General features: G+C 44.8%; 1 protein-coding gene across 3 annotated transcripts in view; it reads right to left on the reverse strand.

Moving 5' to 3' along the window:
- STK39 (serine/threonine kinase 39) overlaps positions 1-23,885 on the reverse strand; it is a 180,901-nt gene that overhangs the window by 117,200 nt on the left and 39,816 nt on the right. For all 3 annotated transcript variants that reach the window (XM_070731720.1, XM_070731722.1, XM_070731721.1), the window contains exons 2-5: positions 12,060-12,172; positions 8,855-8,963; positions 5,296-5,437; positions 4,425-4,480 (exon numbers count right to left, since the gene is read on the reverse strand). In XM_070731720.1, coding sequence (XP_070587821.1) covers positions 4,425-4,480; positions 5,296-5,437; positions 8,855-8,963; positions 12,060-12,172 — 420 coding nt within the window. The remainder of the gene's footprint in view (positions 1-4,424; positions 4,481-5,295; positions 5,438-8,854; positions 8,964-12,059; positions 12,173-23,885) is intronic.

Consider the following 23,885-nt stretch of genomic DNA (forward strand, 5'->3'; position numbering starts at 1 on the left):
CTTCAGCCAAACCAAGGAGTCACCATAGTGAAGGAAAGGCGCCGGCTACAAAGCAAGTGAGAGAGAGGAGAGAGGAGCCCTTCAGCATGGGAAGGAAGAGGAAGCAGGTAGCAGCAGCAGCCGCCTTTCGGTCAAAGGAGCAGGAGGTTCCCCCCTCTTGCCCGCCTGGGTTTCTCTCTCCGGTGCAGTGTATGGGAAACTTTTCTTTTGGGTTAAATGAAAAAAGACTTTGGGGAAAAATGTGGAACTTTGATATTATACAGTACAGGCTGAAAACACTTTATGCACAAAAATGGAAGGACACTTGGCATCTCACAATGGATGCATGGCTGCAAAAGTTGATGGAGTTAGCAGAGATGGCTAAATTGACTGTTTTGATTTTTAAAAAACCCACACAATTACTATTGTTCCTGTTTGGGAACCGCTTCTGGACTTTCTGCTTGAGGTGGAAAGAAACAAAACTTTGATTTTGTGCTCTACCAACAAGATAGGGGTTTTTTGTTATAGAAATGGCTAGTTTATACTACTAGGTAAAATTAAAAAGTTGAGTATTATTTCATTTTACTTGACATTTATTTTATTTGATTCCAAAAGGAGTCAGAAGCCAATTACTCACCTTTCTTTTTCGCCCTTTCCCATACCTTTTCTTCTTTTCTCCCTCCCTCTCTTTTCCTGCTGTTTTCTTTCGTATTTTTGTATTTTACGTTATAAACTATTTTTTTTAAAAGAAATCCTGTACAATTTAAAAATTTAATGTAAGCAGGAAATTTATATATTACATTGCATTGTGTTGTACTGTACAGTATTATGTTAGGCTACTTATATTGCATAAGCTTAAAATTGGGGTTTCATTTTTGAAGACACACATTTTCATTCATGGAATTTCCTGGCCTTATATTAACTTCCTTTAAAACATTGCCGAGTGCAGCATGCACCATTGCTGCTGTTCTGTTCGGGTCGTATGGGACCCGAAGCCAAGTTTGAGTCCCTGTAAAAAAATTTCCCTGCATATCTGAAACTTGAAATTTCATGACTTTTCATCATTTCAGGGGTTCTCTCTATGAGAATTTTTTTTGGGGGGTGGGGGGCTTAGTTTTTGCTGGGCAAAAAAAGTTACAAATCTTCTGTTCCCGGGTCACCCTGACCCGGACCGAAAACTCTTCATTTGCAGTGCTTATGTTTGGTCTTTTTGAAAGCTTTTTTCACTTGGAAAGTAGTCTGAACATTTCTGCACACAATGATATGAAAATTGAAATGAAAAAAGTAAATCTTATTGGTTTATTTTGCGGATATAATGCACGCCCCCCCCCCCGTTTTTGTGAAATCTTTTTCAATTTATGGATAGTTTTGCTTGCAAAATGCATTCTATTTTACTAAAGTTGGTGTGGGATTGGTAGCTTGAACATTTCTGAATATAAGAAAAATATAAAGGAACTGAAAAAAATTATTCTTATTGGTTTTTTAATATCAGAAATAAGGCCTCCACCCCCCCTCGGCTGCTTGCAACCATTTTCACTTTTTATTTTTTTATGCTCCAAATCCGAAATATTCTTTAAAATCTTAGGCATTCATTTACTCAATTTAACAATGCTGATCATCAAAAAATATTTTTGGGGTGGTGGCTAATTGTTTTCTGGGCAAAAAAAATTCATAACTTCGAGTCTGTTTCTGTTCGTATATGACCGGACCAAAAATAATTTTTTTAGGTACTTGAATTTGATCTTTTTGAAAACTTTTTCAACTGGAAAACTAGTTTGAACATTTATGAACATAATGATATGAAAATTGAACTGGAAAAATTGAGACTTATATTTTTATTTTGATCAAAAAGCCCCTCCCCCATCCTTTTTTAATTTCATGTTAATTTCTATTTTTTAAGGCTACAAATCCCTAAGGAATTTTCCCCAAAAGGTTTGATATACTAAATTGAACATTTCTGAATATAAGAAAAATATAAATGAACTGAAAAAAATGGTTCTTATTGGTTTATTTTTGCCACAAAAGGGCCACCCCCCACCCCCCGGCCTTGCTATGTGCCATTATTGTCACTGTTTATACATATTTGTCTAGAAATATTTGGAATATCCTTTTGAAAATCAACCACATTGTAGCCAGAGAACTAATTTTATGAAACAAATCCATTTTACTAAAAAAAAGTATGTAAGTTTGAAATTAACAGCATAATTTTTATATAAATTGAAATAATTGAACACGGGGGGAGGCATACATTTATGTGCAAAATAAACCAATATGCATCAATTTTTCCAGTTCAATTTTCATATCATTATGTTCAGAAATGTTCAAGCTACCAATCCCACACCAACTTTAGTAAAATAGAATGTATTTTGCTAGCAAAACTATCCATAAAGTGAAGACTATTTTAAAAAAATGGGGGGGGGCGTGCATTTCATCAACAAAATAAACCAATATGCATCAACTTTTCCAGTTCAATTTTCATATCATTATGTTCAGAAATGTTCAAGCTACCAATCCCATACCAACTTTATTAAAATAGAATGTATTTTGCAGGCATAATTATCAATAAACCTAAAGAAAATTCACAAAAATGGGGGGGGGCATATTTATGTGCAAAATAAACCAATAAGGATTAATTTCTTCAGTTCAATTTTCATATCATTGTGTGCAGAAATGTTCAGACTACTTTCCAAGTGAAAAAAGTATTCAAATTGACCAAACATAAGCACTGCAAATGAAGAGTTTTCGGTCCGGGTCAGGGTGACCCGGGAACAGAAGATTTGTTACTTTTCTTAAACAGAACAGCAGGGTTAAGCTACTTTAATTTCTCTCTCCCAGCATAGATGTGCTGTATGATTTGCAGCTCTCATTGCATTTCCCTCTGCAGAATGAATGGCTGATATAATTAAGTGGTAAGGCTCTTGTGCTATGTATGCGTGTGTGTGTGTGTGTGTGTGTGTGTGTGTGTGTATAGTCCCTGTAGTTTTCTTAGCAAGATTTTCAGAAGTGGTTTGCCACAGCCTTTTTCTTCCTGCAAGTGATTGATTGAGCCAAGTAACTGATACAACTTTGTGCCTAAGGTGGGACTAGAACTCCCAGCCTCCCAGCTTCCAAACCGATGCCTTAACCACTACCCCAAACCGGCTCTTTCTTGTGCATTACTCTGCCAAAAAATACATGTGGGTTTCATCCAAGGGTCTGGAATGTATTCAACATATATCAAAACAGGTAAGCCTGCTCAGAAACTAGGACCAGAAAGGCACAATTCTTTATCTGTTGTCCTACAACCTACAAGTGGAGAAATGGAATTCTAGAATGCAGATCAGCAGCCATGCTGAATTAATTTAAAGAGCCCTTTTTCAAGTAACTTGATTTAAATTATAATTTTTGAAGAACAACTGTCATCTGGATCATTCTTTGTCAAGTGGACCAGGTGAAATTGAAGCCTTATTTGAAAAGAACACAAAAACAACATACATTATAGAAAAAAACGTGCTCTTTTTAACGAAACAAAAATGAAGGTGATTGAAGGTGAGACAACAGAGAGCGATGGAAAAAAAACATGCTCTTTCTAATGAAGATGATTGAAGGTGATGAAACAGAGCTCTCTGTTTTCTCACCTTCAATCATCTTCATTATTTCATTAGAAAGAGCACATTTTCTTCTGTCATATATGTTGTTTTTGTGATGGTTTCTTTTCAAATAAGGCTGCAAAAATCAGTCAAGTCGACACTTGGTCCACTTGACAAAGAATGACCCACCTCTGTCTGGCAGCAGCTCCTCCTCTGACCCCGCTGTTGACTCACTGCATTGCATTGGCATTCTTTAGTCTTGGAAGACCATGGTATCATACTCTGGATTCCCCAGAGCATGAAGCCTGGGTAGGTTTTTGACTCACTGACAGTCCCAATATTGCAGAATATTCAGCCTCATGCTACACAACTAATCTCCATTTAATGCTGGCAGAATAGAATAGAATAGAATAGAATATTTTATCAGCAACAAATAACACACCCACAAATGGGAGTACTACGGGTTTTCCATTCTGAAGGAAGCATCGATGCAACAGAGGATGCTCAAGCCCCCCTAATAAATATGGGACTGGAGATGAAATATCAAGTGAAGTCTTGGCAGCTCACACTACCAGTTGCCAAGCTGCTTTGATTTTCGTACTAGCTGTTCTCTAGAAGTTTCTGACTTGCCATGTGAGAAAAGTAAAAGCAGTAGTTCAAAATTATGGAGCACAACAAATTGGGAACAACTGTCTTGAAAAACTGACTGATACACTTTATTAAGAAAAAAAACCTCCTCAGGAAAACTGAATGCTTAGCCTATAGCTGAACACCCTTAAACTCAACAAATTCTAACCATTCAAAATGTTAATGAGAACTCTTGGAATCGCTTATTCCCATCAAACATTTTGAAAATTTAACAATAACGATGATTACCTGCTATCTGTACAGAGCCATCCTCACCCAGAAGAATATTACCAGCTTTTAAATCTCTAGAAAAAAAGAATAAACACAAAAGAGATAAACATTTAAATTCAGATGTGATGGGAGAGGAGGAGGGAAGGGAGGCTTGCTGTGGAACAATACCACAGAAATGGAATTTAAAAACTTTCTGGTGATACAATCTCAGATAATTTCATTTTAAAAATGGCAAATTGAGGGGGAAAATATGTTCTTCCGTCTTACAAAAAATGCTCATTGTTTTGTTCTTATGCAAACTGGAAAATCTCTGCTGCGCTCCAGACCACACTGTTTAGCTCCCTTATCTCATGGAAAACTACTTATTATATTCACCCAGCAAATCAAGGGGTTGCAGCTGGCTTTGTATCAATCAATTAATTAATCAATCCCCGTTTGCTATTGTGCTCGAGGGAAAGAAATGGAACCAAAATAATTGTCAAGACAAAAAACTTTCATCTTTTGCAGTTTCAACGAGAAAGCAGCAATTTTTCTGCCATCTCCCCATCAAAACAATAGAGCAAAAAGAGATTAAGGTTTGATCATCCCCTTTGACAGGCTAATAATAATTGCTAACATTGGTGGGATGATCTTGTGAACAGAGGAGGCATTATCAATTAAGTGGTTAATTTAAGATTAGGATTTCATATCTCATGTTGTGTTGCACAATTTACGGATGAGTGCCTCCCAAAAAGGTTAGACTAGAGCCCTTGGGATTAGATGACCCTAGCCTTCTAGTCTTGAATTTATTTATTGATGTAATCAATTTATATAGCCATCCCAAATGAATAAAATTAATAATGAAACTTTGCATTCTCAACTCACAGAGAAGGAAGCAATATGCTAGTACCTGTGGATTTGTCCATTTCTGTGTAGATAGTCTAAGCCTTCCAAAACTTCTTTCAGAATTGTGGCTATTATTGATTCTTCAAGCACACCACTTTTGTGCTCTCCTCTGCTCACAACGTATTTTATTATATCCAGCATTGAACCTATACAGAAAAGAAAAATAGAAAAAAATTGCAGAAGAAAAACAGAACACCAATCTCTTCAATCTTGCAGTCCAGGATCCATTGTACGAATTTAGGTTGCTCTAGATTTCAACCTAAATTTTCTGAGACCGAGAGAATCAATCTAGAAATCAGAGGTCTACAAACTTGGCAACTTTAAGACTTGTGGACCTCCCAATTCCTATACTGGCAGGCTGAGGAATTCTGGGAGTTGAAGTCCACAAGTCTTAAAGTTGCATGCATCTAAAATGCATAGGCACATCAACAAGGTTGAAAAGGCATGAGTACTGGATCAGAAAATCATAGGTTCAAAATGTGCAACAAAATTATAGGAAGTATAAGCAACCTGTTATTAAATTGACTGATTGCTTCACCAGCCCACTGCTGCTAAACATGTTTTCATATGAATTTTTTTTTAGAAATAACTGCATTTAATAACGTCAGACAGGCAACATAACTGTCAGGTCACTAGTTAGCTAGCTAGCTAGCCATTCATTCATTCATTCATTCATTGGATTTATATGCCGCCCTTCTCCAAGGAATATACACTCACTGAAAAACTTGAAATAAATTAGAATGAATGGAAGAGGTCCTGTAGACCAACAAATCTAGTACGGAAATCTAAATTATGATTCTTGGTAGATGATTGCCCAAGATCCGCATGAACATATTCAATGAAAGTAGGAACACCATAAAGTTTGTAAAGAATTTGCTTTCCTGCAACATGCTCAGTTTTTGGAGAGTATTTTTTTGTTTTAAATCTTTTTTACAGGACATTCCTTCAGGTACTTAAAAAATGTTATTGCATCCTCATTTTTCTCTTCTCATTGCCAGTTTCCTCAGAAGATTTAGTTGTATTTCTGATGATCATCTTTCCTTGTCCTTTTTTGCATGTACATTTTGTTTCCTTCATTGATTATTTTCTGAATAGGAAGCTACTGATGCAGCCTAATATGGCAAATACCTTTTTGCAGCTACATCACATTGCTGACTCTTATTCAGCTTGCAATGAAATGCATTCCAGCTTCTTTTTCACCTTTACTATTACCAAGCTAGCATCTCCCCTAACAGTGCATTTGTTACCTATTTCCTAAATGGAGATCTTAGCATTTATAATCTTTATATTTTACTCTTATTATTCATCATCAGCCTCTTTTATCAACTGAATTTCATTTCTATGATTTTAACCCACCAAAATTGCTTTGAATTTCACATAAATTAATTAAGTTTTGAATCGTCTGCAAGTCTGATAAGCGATCAATTTTTTAAAAATGCTGAAACATACCAGGCTCAGGACAGTCATGAGTCAGAGTCAGCACTCTAAAGCAAAACCGATACACCTTGGCTCTCAGATTCTTCTCACTTTCCACCAATTTCTGCACTATGACTTGGCTTGTGTGGCATACCCACTGCTAGCGAAGCCCCACCCTAGCTCTGGGAATAAAAGGCGGCTGAGGTGGGGGCGGAGATAAATAGATGTGGCAGACAACTACTCATCTCACAGATGGACTTATTAGCCTGCGGTGAGAGAAAAACTTTTTGCCAGGGATGCTGGCGCTTCCTTGATTTACCATATTTTTCAGAGTATAAGTTTCAAGTTTCAAGTTTAATTGGATTTATATGCCGCCCCTCTCCAAAAACTCGGGGCAGCTAACAACAATCATAAACAATATACAATAATAATCCAATACTAAAAGTGAATTAAAACCCCTTAAGACGCACCATTTTACTCCCCAAAAGAGGGCGAAACCTTGGGTGCATCTTATTCACCAAATGTAGCCCCACCCAGCCACCCCCACCTTTTGCCCTCTGCCTCCCAGCAATTTACCTCCTTGCAGAAAACAGCACAGAGCCTGTTAAGCCAAGCAACTGGTTATCAGCTTCCCCACCCCTCAGCTAATTTGAGGCTGCAAGCAAGCCCTGAGCTAAAATGAAAGTGAAACTATGGCTGCAAGAAAGCAAATTGGGAGGGAGAGGAAGAGGCATAATTTTATTTTCTTCTGCTACTCAGTTGCTGAATCTGGATGCAAGGAGATAAGTCAATAACTATAAATGTCTCTAGAATGTTCAAATTATTAATACTTATTTTTAATGGCTGCTTTATTGTTGTTCTAGACAGCCTAACAAATTGAAGAAACTTTTTAAAATAAATGCTTGATCTGAAGAGGCTCAGTACAGTAATACCTTGTCTTACGAACCTAATTGGTTCCGGAAGTAGGTTCGTAAGGCGAAAGGTTCGTAAGACGAAACATTGTTTCCCATAGGAAACAATGTAAAAACGATTAATCCGTGCAAAAAAATAATAATCACAAAATGGCGCTCCGCTGGGTGCCGCCACCCGGCTGTCACCTTTTAAAACAGCTGGGGGGCTTCTCGGCGTTCTCCTGAACGCCGAACCCGGAAGTTCAGGTTCTGGTTCTGGAGGCTGCCGAGAAGCGCTGGGCTGTTTCAGAAGGTGACAGACGGGTGGCGGCGCTTCTCGGCGGCCTCTGGAACCCGAAATTCCAAGTTCGGCATTCAGGAGAACGCCGAGAAGCCACCGGCTGTTTCAGAAGGTGACAGCCGGGCGGCGGTGCTTCTCAGCAGAGCGCCATTTTGCGATGTGTGGTGGGTTCGTAAGCCGAAAAAAGTTCGTAAGAAGAGGCAAAAAATTTCCGAACCCCAGGTTCGTATCACGAGGAGTTCGTATCACGAGGGGTTCGTATCACGAGGTACCACTGTACTTCTATATCTTCTTTTAAATAGCAGAGCATAATGTATACTTTTGGAAAGCCAATTTCAACAGCTATGTACAAGTATAGTCTGAAATGTAACAGTGGCCTGTTTAGTATTAAAATAAGTCAGGATTTATTTCAGCTGCTTTAAGTCATGTTTGGAGTAGATCTATTTAAATAATTGGGAGGAGTTTGTGTGATTACATTTAAGAAAACTTTCTGACATTAATATACTGCCATAATGTACTTTTCTCAAATTCTTTGTCAGGGTCAGGCATACATGCACAAAAATATACAGCATATATATCATCTGTGCTATTTGATGTTTGGCAAATTGCTGGGAGGCAGAAGCCTTTTTTTCTTGTTTTCCTCTCCCAAACCTAAGATGTGTCTTATACTCCAGTGTGTCTTATACTCCGAAAAATACGGTAAATACAAAGTGTTTGTTGTGTTTGGGGAGCTGGATCAGAATAACACCCAGCTGACTTTGTGCCCAAGCCGGAACTAGAACTCACAGTCTCCTATTTTCTAAACTGATGCCTCTTACCAAATTGGCTCTTCTACAGATATTAACTAGTTCTAAACAAAATGGCCCATTATCACTTTTCTTGAAAGGCAATGATTGATCAGAAAATATCATTCCAACACAGGACTGCATATTCATATTTACAATATGAAGACTCACCTCCACTTAGTAGTTTCATAACTAACCAAAGCTCATCCTTGACCACAAAAGATGTATAATACGTAACTACATTGGGATGGCTGCATTGACTCATGGCTTGGATTTCTTTCTGTAAAGAAGGCAAAACAAGACATAGTAGTCTTTGCAAGGAAAAATATAAGGTTATCCTAGCTATTTGTCATCAGGAAGTAAATACAGTGGATGAGATTAGGAAATGTATATTCTTCAGTTAAGAACATTGTGCTTGGAAATTTCATAGAAAAATAATGCAACTAAACTGAGTGTCTCTCAAAGGAAAGTCCTTTGAGAATTGCTGAGTTGCAATTTCCATAAACTCTGGCAGTTTGATTAGTTAATTACAATTTCAACTTATTTTTTAAGAAAACTTGAGCTTTTTTCCTGCTCAAGTCAAATAAAATGTTTTGATCATCCATAATGATTTTCTATGCTTCTTATGAACTGATACTTGAATCTTTTGATTAGAATCACTGTGACATTACCAACATATTCTAAATATTTCAGAGGAAATGATATTGGTTATATCTAAATAATAACACACTAGAATTAATATATAATTAATAACTAATATATATATTAATTGATGTGATGTTGTGATGTTCCTCCAATATACCAGGGTGATTCGACACAAAAAAATATGTAACCCTTCCCTGGTACAGAGCTGAAGGGATTGGATAGTGTAGCCTAGAGGTTAATTCTCTGCCTTACAAGGCAAAGGTTGCAAGTTCAAGTCCCAGTGAGGGTATGGCTAACTGATGAGGCCAAAATAAGGCTGAAATAGATCTATCCTAGTCTCCCTTAATTTTCAAATTCAGCAAAAACCTGTCACACGCACACACACACATATGTACATATAGAGAGAGAGAGACAGAGAGACAGAGAGACAGACAGAGATATAGATACATAGATATAAACTGTAGATATGAGGAGTCTTTGGTGCTCCGAGTTTGGTTGTTTTCTTGCAGATGTTTCATTATCCAAATTAGGTGCTAATCTAGCATTGATGATATTACCTAGTTTGGGCAATGAAATGTCTGCAAGCTCGAATAGCACCAAGGATCCCCCCTAAGCTACAAATATTCTCCCTTATTAGTATATTATAGATAAAAATACAACTAAGAACATCTGCATTTTTCAATATCACAATTATTTTCTTCTTGCCTTAATGGGCTATTTTATCTCTTTGTTTAATAAGATTAACATTTCTTTGACATTGCACTTATCCAATGCAAAATAAGAAAAAGAATTATCATTTGGATAAATGCAGCAGTAATGGCTTGAGTGATGATCTTGTAAGTCATATTTCATTGAACTGATCCTCTTCATCTTTAGGATCAATGTATGAATATAAGCTTTCAACACAGCACCGCCTGGTGTGATCTTCCCACAGTTCTGAAGCAGATTTTTTTTTAATATCTCTTTTGAACACAAAAGAGAAAACCCAATGTGATGCAAGTATATTACGTGAAGCACTGCAGTGTTAATAATACAGTTGTTAAGTGAATCTGACTTCCCCACTGATTTTGCTTGTCAGAAGGTCCCAAATGTTAATCACATGACTCCAGGACACTGCAGCTGTCATAAATATGTCAGATGCCAAGTGTTTGGATTTTGATCATGTGACCTTGGGAATTAAGTTTGAAAAAACAATAATCAATTATTTTTTTCCAGTGCCGTTCTAACTTCAAATGGTCCACTAAGTCAGTGTTTCCCCACCTTTTTGGAGACGCGGCACATTTTTCATATTTTCAAAATCCTGGGGAACATTGGGGGGGGGGGGGGGCCTAAAAAAAGTTTGGACAAAAAAAATCTCTTCCTCCCTTTCGCTCTATTTCTCTCTCCCTCCCTCTTTCTCTCTCTTCCTTCCTTTCTCTCTCCATCCCTTTCTTTCTCTCTTCCTTCCTTCCTCTCTTTGTCTCCTCCTTCCTCTCTCATCTCTCTTTCCTTCCTCTCCCTCCCTTTCTCTCTTTCCTTTCTCTCCCTTTCTGTCTATCCTTTCTATCTCTCACCCCTTCTCCCTCTTTCATTCCCTTTCTCTCCCTCCCTTTCTCTCTCATTCCTCTCTCCCTCTTTCCTTTCTATCTCTCTTTCTTTTTCTCCCTCCTTCATATCTTCTTTCTCTCCCCCCTTCCTCCCTCTTTCCTTTCTCCCCCTCCCTTTCTCTTCCTTTTTCTCTATCCTTTCTACTTCTTACTCTTTCTTTCTCTCCCTCCTTCATTCAATTTTCTCTCCCTCCCTTTCTCTCTCTTTCCTTTCTCTCCCTCCCTTGTTCTCCCCTGGGGCTGCCTGTGCCTGCCCTGCACCACCCAACACGGACGGACAGCCCCCAGTCATCGGTTCGTCGCCCCCCCCCCACACACGGAGAGAGATCAGCCACTGGAGGGAGATCGGGCTGGCGAGGGCGGTGGATCCGCGTCCCCAGCTGCGCGGAGGGAAATCGGGCAGGCGGGCGGGTGGCCGCGGCTCCCTGCGCGCCACTGGAAAAGGGTGTGCGGGGGGCATTTTGGGGTGCGTTGGCGTGCGCAGCCTACAGGGAACGGTGCCCGGGGCCGCTGCAGCCGGCAGCCTGTTTCCGCTGCCAGTGCCCTCCCGCCGGGCCCCAAAGGACACTTGCCGCCGACGCCAGGGAAGGCGGGAAAAAGGCGCGAAGAATGAAGCTCTCCTTCTTCCTGCCTTCCTTCTTTGGGGCGCAGCAGGAGAGCACCAGAAACCGCGGCATCGGGCAGGAGCCGGGAGGTCGGAGGCACCGGCAGCGCCCCGCCCAGCTGGAGCTGTCGCGGCACACCTGGCCGTGTCTCGCGGCACACTACTGTGCCGCGGCACACCGGTTGGGAAACGCTGCACTAAGTGACCTGTTGTAATTTGGGTTACTATCTTCAGCAGTGTTGTAACTTTGAACAGTTGCTAAACGAAAGATGGTAAGTTGAGGACTACCATAGCTACAATAAAATGAGGATATGATAGACCAACAAAATCCACATTGCTTATTTACAGTTTACTATAATGAATGTTCCAAATTCAGGTAGAGCAATGATATACAGGTACTGTTTGTAAGACAGTGAAGAACTTTTAAAAGGTTGATTAATCGGCTTGCTTATTTATTGTTCGTTCATTCATTCATTCATTCATTCATTCATTCATTCATTCATTCATTCATTCAGTCAGTCATTATGCTTATTCTACCTACAAGCAATTCATCCATACTGGTCTGGCATTTTTCCAAGTTGATTCTTTTTATTGCTACGCGTTCCTGCCTGGGTTTGCAGAGTGCTGCTTGGACTACAGCGGTAGCCCCACTGCCTGGAAGAGAAAGAAGAAACAATAAATTACATTTTGCACGGCTATTTCCAACCTGTTTTCTTTAAAAGAACAACGGACCGTTGACTTACCTGAACGGTCTTCTCGATGCACTGCAAGGAGAGTCCAGGATGGGTTATTCTCAGCCTGATTGGCTGGGACTGAGTTTAATTTAAATATTTAGATATTAGTCAGGCACCGCCCCTCTTGGCCCTCCAGTCTAAATAATACGAAGGAGCAGAATGAACCAACAAACATTTATTGAACCACAAAAACTGGAGAGAAGGAAAACTCCAACATGAACTAAGTAACTAATACCCTGGTCCCAAAGCCGGGCGGGTCTGGACTCTCCTTGCAGTGCATCGAGAAGACCGTTCAGGTAAGTCAACGGTCCTTCTCCAATGCACTTGCAAGGAGAGTCCAGGATGGGATATGCCCAAGTTACCGTTATAGGGAGGGAGAAGGCTGGACCAGGGGCGTCGGAAAGGAACACACCCCCTGCAGAACTCTCCTCCCAAAGGCTGCGTCCGCAGACGCGTACTGATCAACCCTATAGTGTCTTATGAATGTAGAAGGTTGGGCCCACGTGGCCGCCCTACAAATGTCCTCCAAAGAGGCTTGAGTCCTCCAAGCCGCGGAAGTGGCTGCACTGCGAGTGGAATGTGCAGTGATCCCTGGAGGTATAGGCGTTTTCTTGGCGATGTAAGCCTCCGAAATGCACTCTCGCAACCAACGGCTAATCGATGGAGCGGACACCCTCTTCCCCAAGGAGTTACTGGCAAAAGACACAAAGAGAGCTTCGGACTCTCTGAACGGTTGAGTCCTGCGAACATATAGTTTTAACGCACGTCTAACGTCCAGTTTGTGCCACCGCAACTCAGATGGGTGGCTGCCATGTGAACAGAAATCTGGGACCACAATGTCCTGGGATCGATGAAAGGTGGAATTAACCTTCGGCACAAATGCTGGGTCCAACCGTAGTACGACCCTGTCTGGATAAAAGCGACAGAGGTCCTGCCTGGTGGATAAAGCAGAGATTTCGGACACTCTCCTGGCCGAGGTTATGGCTACCAGAAAGGCCGTCTTAATCGAGAGGAACCGGAGTGAAACCTGGCGTAACGGTTCAAAGGGGGGACCTGTCAGGGCATGCAACACCAGTGACAAATCCCAGGACGGAAAGCGGTGAAGTGCGGGAGGCCGGATGTTCGCAGCCCCTCTGAGAAAGTCCCTGATCCAGGGATGTCTCGTAAGCGGACGGGAGTAATCCTTGACCAGGACGGTAGAAAGGGCGGCGACGTGGCGACGAAGCGTGTTGGGCGCCAGTCCTTTCTCCAGACCCGCCTGCAAAAACGAAAGGACTATCAACGGCGAGGCTCCCTGTGGGTCGACCTGCTGTTGCTGACAAAAGTCACAGAACGCTGCCCAGGTGGCTTGGTAAACTCGCCTGGTAGACGGTCTACGGGCAGCCTGCATAGTGGCAATGACCCCTTCTGGCACGAGCTGGCTCTTCAGATGTTCCCGCTCAAGCGCCATACGGTCAGCTGCCACCACTGAGGGTCTGGATGTTGTGTTGCCCCCTGCGTGAGGAGTATGCGATGAGACGGAATCCTCCAGTAGGGCGCTACCGACAAAGCTATCAGATCGGCGAACCAGATGCGTCTCGGCCAAAACGGAGCCAGCAGGAGAATCTCTGCCCGGTCCTCCAACAGCTTTTGAATCACCCTCGGGAGTAATGGAACAGGAGGAAAGGCGTAAAGCAGTCCGGACGGCCAGGGTCGATGCAGAGCATTCACCCCTTCCGCCCCTGGTGAGGGGAAGCGGGAGATGAACCTGGGAAGCTGGGTATTCTGGGGGGTCGCAAACAGATCCAGAATCGGACAGCCGAACCTCTCGACAATCTCCTGAAAGATGGTGGGGTCCAGGCGCCACTCCCCCGGGTCCAGAGTCTCCCGACTCAGCCAGTCTGCGCATACATTGTCGACGCCGGAGATGTGTTCCGCCGAGAGTGAGGCTAAATTGGCCTCCGCCCATTTCAGCAGGGACTCCGACTCCGCCATGAGTCGCCGTGAGTGGGTTCCCCCTTGCCTGTTGATATGGGCCCGAGTAGAAACATTGTCTGTAAGGATCAGGACGTGGTGTCCCCTCACCCAGGGCGCAAAGCTCTGGAGGGCCAGAAACACCGCCCGTAGCTCTAGAAAGTTTATGTTGCAGTCCCTCAAGTCCTGAGGTAACCAACGGCCCTGCGCCAGGTGGGACTCGAGATGGGCTCCCCAACCCGTTAAGCTGGCGTCTGTCGTCACGATGAGATGATTGCTGGGCAGAAAGGAAGAGCCCTTGTCCAACGCCGGGGATGTCCACCACCGAAGCGAGTTGCGAACCTTGGTGGTGAGAAAAATTCCCCGGTGGAGATGGCTGGACTTTGACCATTGGAACGGGAGCAGGAACCACTGAAGTGGTCGTAGGTGATGTCTTGCCCACGGTACAACCGCGATGCAGGAGACTAGGGTCCCCAAGATCTTTGAGAGGAAGGAGAGTGTTGGAAACCTCTGACCGGAGAGTTGTCGCAAAAGTCGTCTGATGGAAGACCGCCTCTCCGGGGACAGGAACACCATCCCCAAGGTGGTATCGATGGTAGTCCCTAAATGAGCTAGCCTCCTCGTAGGCGTCACATGGCTCTTTTCCCAGTTCACCGTGAAGCCATGGAGTTCGAGTGTCCTGATAGTCAAGTGCAGGTCCTGGTAGGCTGCTTCTCTTGTCTTTGCCAATATAAGGATGTCGTCGAGGTACGCCATGAGGCGTACCGAACGGTGTCGTAGGGAAGCCGTGAGAACATCCAAGAGCTTTGTGAATGTTCTCGGTGCCGACGAGAGGCCAAAGGGCATTGCCCGATACTGAAAATGAGTTCCGCCTAGACAGAACCGCAGGAACCGCCGGTGTGGTGGGAAGATAGGCACATGGAGGTAGGCCTCTCTGAGGTCTATGGATGTTAAAAAGTCCCTGTGCCGTACAGATGCGAGGATAGAGCTGAGGGAGTGCATCTTGAACCTCCTGTATTTTACGAAGAGGTTCAAGTGGCGCAGGTTCAGAATCAGCCTGACCCCTCCTGAGCTCTTGGGAACCAAGAAGATTGCGGAGTAAAATCCCCTGCCTCGTTCCTCCGGAGGCACCTCTTCTATGGCTCCAATGTCTCGAAGATGGGAAACCTCTTGATACAAGAGGGTCCTCTGTTGGGCATCGGAGGGGACCCGGCACGGGATGAAACGGCGAGGGGGCAGAGATAGGAACTCGAGTCTCAGACCCTCGGTGACGGTGGCTGTCGCCCAGGAGTCCGAGGATGTCGTAGCCCAGAGGTCTGCAAAGTGAGCTAGTCTGCCCCCTAAGGAAGTAGTGGTGATAGAGTCACTTATTCTTGCGGAAGCCCCGGTTAGCGCCTCGAAAAGGGCGGCGTCCCTGGTAGGCCCTGTTGCGATCCTGTGGGGTGGATCTGTCCGACCTGTAGGACCCCTGATTGAAGGAGCCCTGGAAGAAAGGTCTCGAAGCCTGGGTGGTGCTCGAGGAGGGCTCTGACCGAAAGGGCTGGCGCCTCTGATACGGGGTGAATCTTCTTTCTTGCCTCCTGGCTCTGGGCATGACCTTCTTTTTATCCTTGTCCTCGACTAAGACGTCATCGAGGACCTCTCCAAACAGCTTTCCGCCCTTGAATGGGGCCGAGGCCAGGCTCCACTTAGACTTGACGTCTGCCTGCCAGCTGCGTAGCCATATTAAGCGGCGGGAGGACAGTGACGAAGCCATAGCCCTGGCGGCAAACCTCGCCGCGGTAGCCGTCGCATCAGCGGAGTATTCGGTGGCCGCCAAAAGCTTATTAAGGTCCTGTCGGAGGCGGGCGTCCTCGGGATCCACCCGCGACTGAATCTCCTTGATCCAGAGAAGGGTTGCCCTGTTAAAGAAGGAGGCCCCAGAGGCGGCCCGTATGGCCCAGGCCGCCATCTGATGGGTCTTCCGTACAATGTTTTCGGCCCGTTTGTCCTCTGCCTTTAGACCCTCCTGAGACTCCGAAGGGACCAGGGCGTTGGACACCAGACTGGTGACCGGCTTGTCCACCGTCGGGAAAACTAGCAAGTCCTCCATCGGCTGGTCAAAAGAGTAGAGCTTGCGGTCGAGGTTTGAGGGTCCCTGAGCCGCCGCTGGGTTCTCCCAAGGGCGCTGGATGGTTTCCAGGAATAGGTGAGAGGAAGGAATGTTGACGGTTTCTTGTTTGGGAAGGACAAAAAGTCCCCCCGCAGCCTGGGCCGTAGCAGATGGATCTTGGTGTCCACTCTCCCCTGCCTGTTCAATGGTTAGTTTGGCCTTGTTCAGCAAGACCTTGAACAGAGAGGACTTGAAGAGCCCAGCGAAGACAGGTTGTTCGGGGGGCTGGTCATCCCCCGACAGGTCATCCTCCCGGTCGCTGAAATCCTCTCTGGGAGAGTAGTCCTCCTCCAACGCCTCGGAGACTGAAGCCGGGGCTGGAGCCGTCCAGGGATCCCTCAGTCTACGTGAAGGGAGTCCTACCGGTGTTGGAAACTGCTGTGCCCCGGTATCCACCCCCTGGGAAAAGGTAGTCGCTATCAGCTCCTGAAGATTTGGGGGCATGGTTTGCCAGACATCCTGCGAGCTGCGCAATCCAGCGGCCGTTGGCGTGAAGGTGGAAGACTGCGTATGGCCATACGTAGGTGGGACATAGGTCTGGGATGGAAAGGAACCAGGCCACATGTAATGTTGTCTCCCCACGTTGACCATCTCTGGGGGGTTAGGCTGGTGTGAGCGTTCAGGTGACCAGTCCTTCTCAGAGGCCGAGCCTGCAACCCCTGTGATCAGCATGGGGGAGGCTGGCTCCACTGGGGGTCCCACTGGCCTAGATGACAGCGAGGCCTGCCTTTGGGAGGCCTCCAGCTGCTTCTCGAGAGCCTTAATTCTCTTCTCAGCCTCCCTGAGAGATGAGCTTTGGGAGGTCTTGGCTCTCTGAGTCTTTTCTTTCGGGGTACTGGGCCTGGGAGTGGTACTGGCCTCTTCCCCAACACGGGCAGGAGTTTCAGCCATAGCTGATGCAAAGCAAACACTCACAAGCAGTTATCAAGGAGGTGTAGTAACACGCAAGGAGCCTCCACGCAATTCTCCAGGGAAAGAAAAGCCTTGGAGAAAACGATCGTTTGTAGCCTAGGCTATTGCGGCTGCGCAGCACTAGGCAAAAAGAGGCTGCAGGCAAAACTGCCCCCCACCTAGAGGTGAGAAGCCCGTCGGCCAATTGGAACCAAGTCCGGCCCTCGCGTTGTCTTGGCAACGCATAAGGCATCTTGTTAGCTGCCCCCGGCTCTGAAGTGAAGAGGGAACTTGCTGTCCAATAAGGAAGGGAGGCGGGAACTCCGCCCCCTTCCTGGCCGGCCGCCAAATCCCGCCAAAAAAGGGGCCTGCTAACCGCTCTCAGACAGCGGTTTCATAACAGAGGCCACAGGGAAGGCGGGAACCTCCTTATCGAGCGGGCGGGAACTCCTCCTCCGCTCCGCCGATCGCCCCCCCCCACCAAAATGGCGCCCGTCGCTGCCGGCTGTCATTGAGGTAATTGCTTTGCTCCGAGCTCGGCAGCGACGGGAGGTGAGGGAAGGCAGAGGGGCTCTCCGTGGGGGGGATCTTCCTAGGCTTCGTGTTTCCTCTTCTTGCGGCATATTCGCCATGGAGGGCAGGCCCCCCATGGCGGCAGCCGACCGCCCAATCCACCGGGCGCTGCCGCGGAGGCCAGCAACCCGGGCGCTCCTCTCAGACCCCTGTGTAGGGTCACCGCTTAGAGGAGCTGCAGCCCAAGTGGGTTAACCCCGCGGAGGGTATTAACCCACGCTGCTCTTCGAAGAACGAAGCCTCCCCCAGTGCCTGAAAAGTGAGAAAAAGAGAGAGAATATTAGTACACAAATTAATTTAATATTTAAAAAGAAACAACCAAATGTAAATACCCCTGTTAAAAACAATTAACAGGAGAAGAAAACTCTAAGTCCCATTCTGCGACTGAGTTTTTTTAGACTGGAGGGCCAAGAGGGGCGGTGCCTGACTAATATCTAAATATTTAAATTAAACTCAGTCCCAGCCAATCAGGCTGAGAATAACCCATCCTGGACTCTCCTTGCAAGTGCATTGGAGAACTGGGGCTTCTCGGGAGCACGGCTCTACTAAGATCAGGCTACAAGAAAGAGTTTGTCAGTCCCCCTTCACACTGCACTCCAAATCACACCTACAAGGAATATTAAATGTATGTGCCCAATAGCTCTTGCCCCATTCCAAAGAATGAAATGCAACCCCTGGTTTTCTCCAAAACATTAATGCAAATTAAACATAAAGCAAAGGATGCTGAATACTGTAGAAAGAAAACCATTTTATTAATTATATTGACTTACTGTAATTAAAGAGAAAGAATCCCAAATTTAGATTTTATCGTATTCCCGATTAACCCTAACTTGTTGAACAATAATCCAGGGCATTGCCATGTAGATTAAGGCAGCTTCCAAATTCAAGAGTATACTTTCCTTTTTTAAAGTTGTATAGTAACTGATTCCATGAGGGCCATTTCTGATTGCTCACTAAGTTCCTGCTTATTTTGGAAAATTATGGTGAACTTCGGCCAAGCATCGTCTTTATTAGATCAGACAGCTTCTGAAGACTTTCTTTACTGCAGACCGATTGTAAATGGTTATGCTATCTGAAATATCATTTATTTCTCAATAATATTTAACACATATTTATAAATTACAGAAATACTGCAGGGAAATGCTGTAGAGGCTGTGATCTCCCTGTGGCGGTCAAGGTACGCACTTGTGGAGAATTTAAATAAAGTAGGAACTTTATAAAAGCAATGACATACATATTTTGTCATGGGGCGGGGATGCAGAATTAGAGACGTATATTTTCCCAGCATGATTTCATTTTGAAAGTCTCAAAAAAGAAATCAGGGAGGCGTGGGAGACTGTACACAGCCATGAGGTGCCTAGGTCTGACAAAGAACAAAGGTGAAGTCTAATAGCACTCAATATGAATGATTGATGCTTGGGATAAACAGATATCCATCCTAAGATAAAATACAGGAAATAGTATAAGATGGACCATGAGCACTGCACCCTCTAAGCTGCGTGCGTGCGCACCCCAAAACACCCCCCGCACACCCTTTTCCAACGGCGCGCAAGGAACCGTAGCCGCCTCCCCCAGCGCCTCCAGCCCCCTCGCACCCCTGGCTTCTCGCCGCTGCCCCCGCCTGCCTGATCCGCCTCTCTTTCTCCTCCTCTGCTTCCCACCCTGGGGCGCAGCTCCTTCTGCAGCGCCGGTGGCGGCTTCTCATCCTCCTCATCCGGCCACTAGCTGCTCCGAGCGCTTTGGAAACCCCCGTCCCGCCCCTCTCGCAGTCACTTCGCCGAGAGCGCTTTCATCCCGGGCTGTCAGCGAGGGGGCTGCAGGAGAGGCGGGGCAAGCGTTCTTCTCACAGCGGAGGCCAGCGAAGGTGATTTTCAATGTCGACGGCGAAGATTTTTCTTATTTTGAATGTTCCGGGCGGGCTGGCAGGGGGATGGGGAGCATGTGCACCCGCGCACCCAACATTGAAAATCACCTTCGCCGGCCTCCACTGTGAGAAGAATGGAGAGAGAACGAGAGAGAGTGAGAGCAACAGACAGAGCAAGTTAGAGAGAAAGTGAGAAAGAGAGAGAGAGAGAAAGAGGGGGGAAAGAGAGATAGCAAGAGAGAGAGAACAAGAGAAAGAAAGAGTGGTCTACCCCTGTGTTAGTAAATTTCCAAAGCAGGCAGTCAAACAACAAAGATAAATGATTTTCTGCAAGTAAGCTAGTAATATACTGGCTCTTTCATCCTTAGAATTTGAAATATTCCAAGAAATTTGACCTCATTATTGTTCCCACCCACTAAGAAGAAAAATGAATTTATGGTAGAACACTGAAAGGGTACAGAAGAATAATTTGGTCCAACCATTTCATATTCAAACGGCTTCATTATTAAAGATTTATTCTTTTTGTCATTTGCTATACTTTACTGGAGAATTGAATTAGCCAACGCAAGAGGACTCATTTTTTTACTTTATCTGATTTCTGTCCCTGACTGGACTCTCTCATCTGTAGTTACAATATTCTGACTTTACCCAAATGATTGCAGACAAAACTCGGGGAATAAAGGAGACCTTGTAGGAAAATCACTTTAGATTTGAAGTCCATTTGAGGTCATAGTTAAGCAAATGGTTCTTTTGTTTATCTGAAGGGCTGGTGAGAACATGGGTTCTTAGGAAGTTGCCTGTGCTTTCAATGAGAAAATAGAACAAGTGTGGATTGGTACGATCCTATATTTTTCTCATACTCAGGAAACAACATCAAGATGCCATAATTTCAGAACAGGGGTCTCCAGAAAAGCTTGCTATAGAAACCAACAATCGACATTGCAAATTGCATAGTGTAAAAGCACACAGAAATACAGTGATCCCCCGCTCGTTGCGAGGGTTCCGTTCCAGGACCCCCCGCAACGAGCGGGTTTTCGCGAAGTAGCGCTGCGGAAGTAAAAACACCATCTGCGCATGTGCAGATGGTGTTTTTACTCCCGCAGCGCTAGCGAGGAGCCAAAGATTGGGGGCGGCGCGGCTGTTTTAAAATGTCGCCGCCGGCATGGGGGGCTTCCTAGCAGCCCCCCAAACCCGGGTTGGGGGTCCGGGGGGTGCTGGAAAGCCCCCCATGCCGGCAGCGACATTTTAAAACAGCCGCGCCGCCCCCAATCTTCGGCTCCTCGCTAGCGGGCAGGCAGGCGGCGGACAAGCCGTTCGCTGGCGCTGGCTGTCGGCGCTTTCGAGCTGAGTCCTGGAGCGAATTCGCTCCGGGACTCAGCTCAAAAGCGCCGACAGCCAGCGCCAGCGAACGGCTTCTCCGCGCTGGCTGTCGCCGCTTTCGAGCTAAGTCCCGGAGCGAATTCGCTCCGGGACTCAGCTCAAAAGCGCCGACAGCCAGCGCCAGCGAACGGCTTCTCCGCGCTGGCTGTCGCCGCTTTCGAGCTGAGTCCCGGAGCGAATTCGCTCCGGGACTCAGCTCAAAAGCGCCGACAGCCAGCGCCAGCGAACGGCTTCTCCGCGCTGGCTGTCGGCGCTTTGGAGCTGAGTCCCGGAACGAATTCGCTCCGGGACTCAGCTCAAAAGCGCCGACAGCCAGCGCCAGCAAACGGCTTCTCCGCGCTGGCTGTCGCCGCTTTCGAGCTGAGTCCCGGAGCGAATTCGCTCCGGGACTCAGCTCCAAAGCGCCGACAGCCAGCGCCAGCGAACGGCTTCTCCGCGCTGGCTGTCGCCGCTTTCGAGCTGAGTCCCGGAGCGAATTCGCTTCAGGACTCAGCTCGAAAGCGGCGAGAATGAACGGCGTGGGCGGGCGAAGGGCGGGCGGCAGCGAGGAGTTTGCGTGGGCGGTGGGGAAACTCCTTGCTGATGCCCGCTGCTCGCCCTCCAGCCAGCAAGAGGGGGAAGACCCAGGGAAGCCGCCCAGCAGCTGATCTGCCGGGCGCCATCTACACATGCGTGCCCATAGAAAAAAAGGGCACACATGCGCAGATGGTGTTTTGACTTCCGGGTTGAAAAATCGCAAATTACCCTGTTCGCAATGGTCGGGGACGCAATAACCGGGGTATTACTGTATTTATAAGCACCTGACCATTCTCATCTCTATTTCTGGTTAACCCAAGGTTTAAAATGGCAAACAATACTTAGCATTCCTGCATTCACACACACACACACAAACACACAAACACACACACAAATGATTCCATGAACAGAAACACTTGTGTGAAATACAACTGATCTCAAACAGTGGCTTCTGCTCTGCTTGTCCATCTTGGAAGTCCTAAACACACACACAACATGCACATAAAAAGCCTTTTGTTATCAAGCTTTACAATGAAAACTCAGTTGTGTGGTTAGAGCAAAACAATGGGGCCCTCTTGGCTCCAATCAATCAACAGAACTGACATAACCTCATGACTGGAAACTATTGTCCAGTGTTTTAATTGATGTTTGCTAACTAATTTAGAAATAGGATGTTCTGTATGCAACATGCCTCCTGCCATGGTTCAAAGACAAAGATTGCGGCTCATAATATCTACTCAATTAAAATTGCTAATAAACATATGCTAGGCCAATATCTCAACATGGGGACAAGTGCTCTGACGCACTAATTAATTGTATGATTTTTTTTTCTCCCCAATAATTACTTTTTAAGAATTAAATCAAAACAGATGATGGTGCTTGGAAATATTCATTGCTGCTCTCCTTTCATGGATTTATGAAATATAAAATAAATACCAACCAATTTGTGTACTTTTTTTTTGCATTTATATAATTTTTTAATCTGTTGTGGGGTTTTTTTTAACAATGGTTGATTTTACCGTTTTCGATATTTTATGTTGTTAGCCCTCCCAGAGTAATTGGATACAAGATAGGTGTCAAATAAATTTCATAAATAAGTAAGTCAGTAAGTCAATAAACGAACAAGTAAGTATGTAAGTAAGTAAATAAGAAAGATTATTTGTCTGATACTGGGCACTCAAGATGGGTAATAAAAAAAATAGAACACAAACCTTCAAAATTGTATATACTGTAGCAATTAACATTATTATTAAAATTAGCTTGCATTGCAAAACCTAGTTGAAAGATGTCTTGATTCCTTTCCTGAAACTAGAAATGGTAAGTGAATTGTTTGTGTGTGTTGTTTGAAGACAACATGGCAACTGCAGTGGTACCTCTACCTAAGAACGCCTCTACTTACGAACTTTTTTAGATAAGAACCATATGTTCAAGATTTTTTTGCCTCTTCTCAAGAACCATTTTCCACTTACAAACCCAAGTCTCCAAAACTGTAACCGGAAAAGGCAGGGGAAAGCCTCTGTGAGGCCTTTCTAGGAATCTCCTGGAAGGAAACAGGGCCAGAAAAGGCGGAGAGAAGCCTCCGTGGAGCCTCTCTAGGAATCTCATGGGAGGAAACAGGGCTGGAAAAGGCAGGGAGAAGCCTCCATGGGGCCTCTCTAGGAATCTCCTAGGAGGAAACATGGCCTCCATCCTCCCTGTGGTTTCCCCAATTGCACACATTATTTGCTTTTACATTGATTCCTATGGGAAAAATTGCTTCTTCTTACAAACTTTTCTACTTAAGAACCTGGTCATGGAACAAATTAAGTTCATAAGTAGAGGTACCACTGTATTAGATCCCAATCCTATTTTCCTGGTAGAAGACCTAAATCCTAGGCAAGAAGTGGGACACCGAAGAATAAATGGATTAACAACACATTTCAGATGAAAGTAGTCAAGAAGTTCAAGCAAGACTCATAAGAAAAACTGATCTATCCTAGTATAAGGGCATGAAAAATATCAGAACCTGAACTATTATATCAGAATAATCCTGCTGTTATTCCCATTCACCCCAATTATAGAAAAAACATAGAGGCTAAGTACATAGTTTGATGCAAACTCAAGACAATTATGTCTTATTCAATGAATCTAAATTAAGCCTAGTTTGATAACATTGCATGATATGTAAAAAGGTCCAGAACAAAGAGGTGGCATACAAATTTAATAAATAATAATAATAATAATAAATTGCTTCAAAAGTTATGTGTCCAATCCATAATGAAAGTTAAATTAAATTAGCTTGGTATGGTTAAGCCACAGGTTTCT

The sequence above is a fragment of the Erythrolamprus reginae genome, chromosome 1, assembly GCF_031021105.1.
Source record: "Erythrolamprus reginae isolate rEryReg1 chromosome 1, rEryReg1.hap1, whole genome shotgun sequence".
NCBI classification, from domain to species: Eukaryota; Metazoa; Chordata; class Lepidosauria; order Squamata; family Dipsadidae; genus Erythrolamprus; species Erythrolamprus reginae.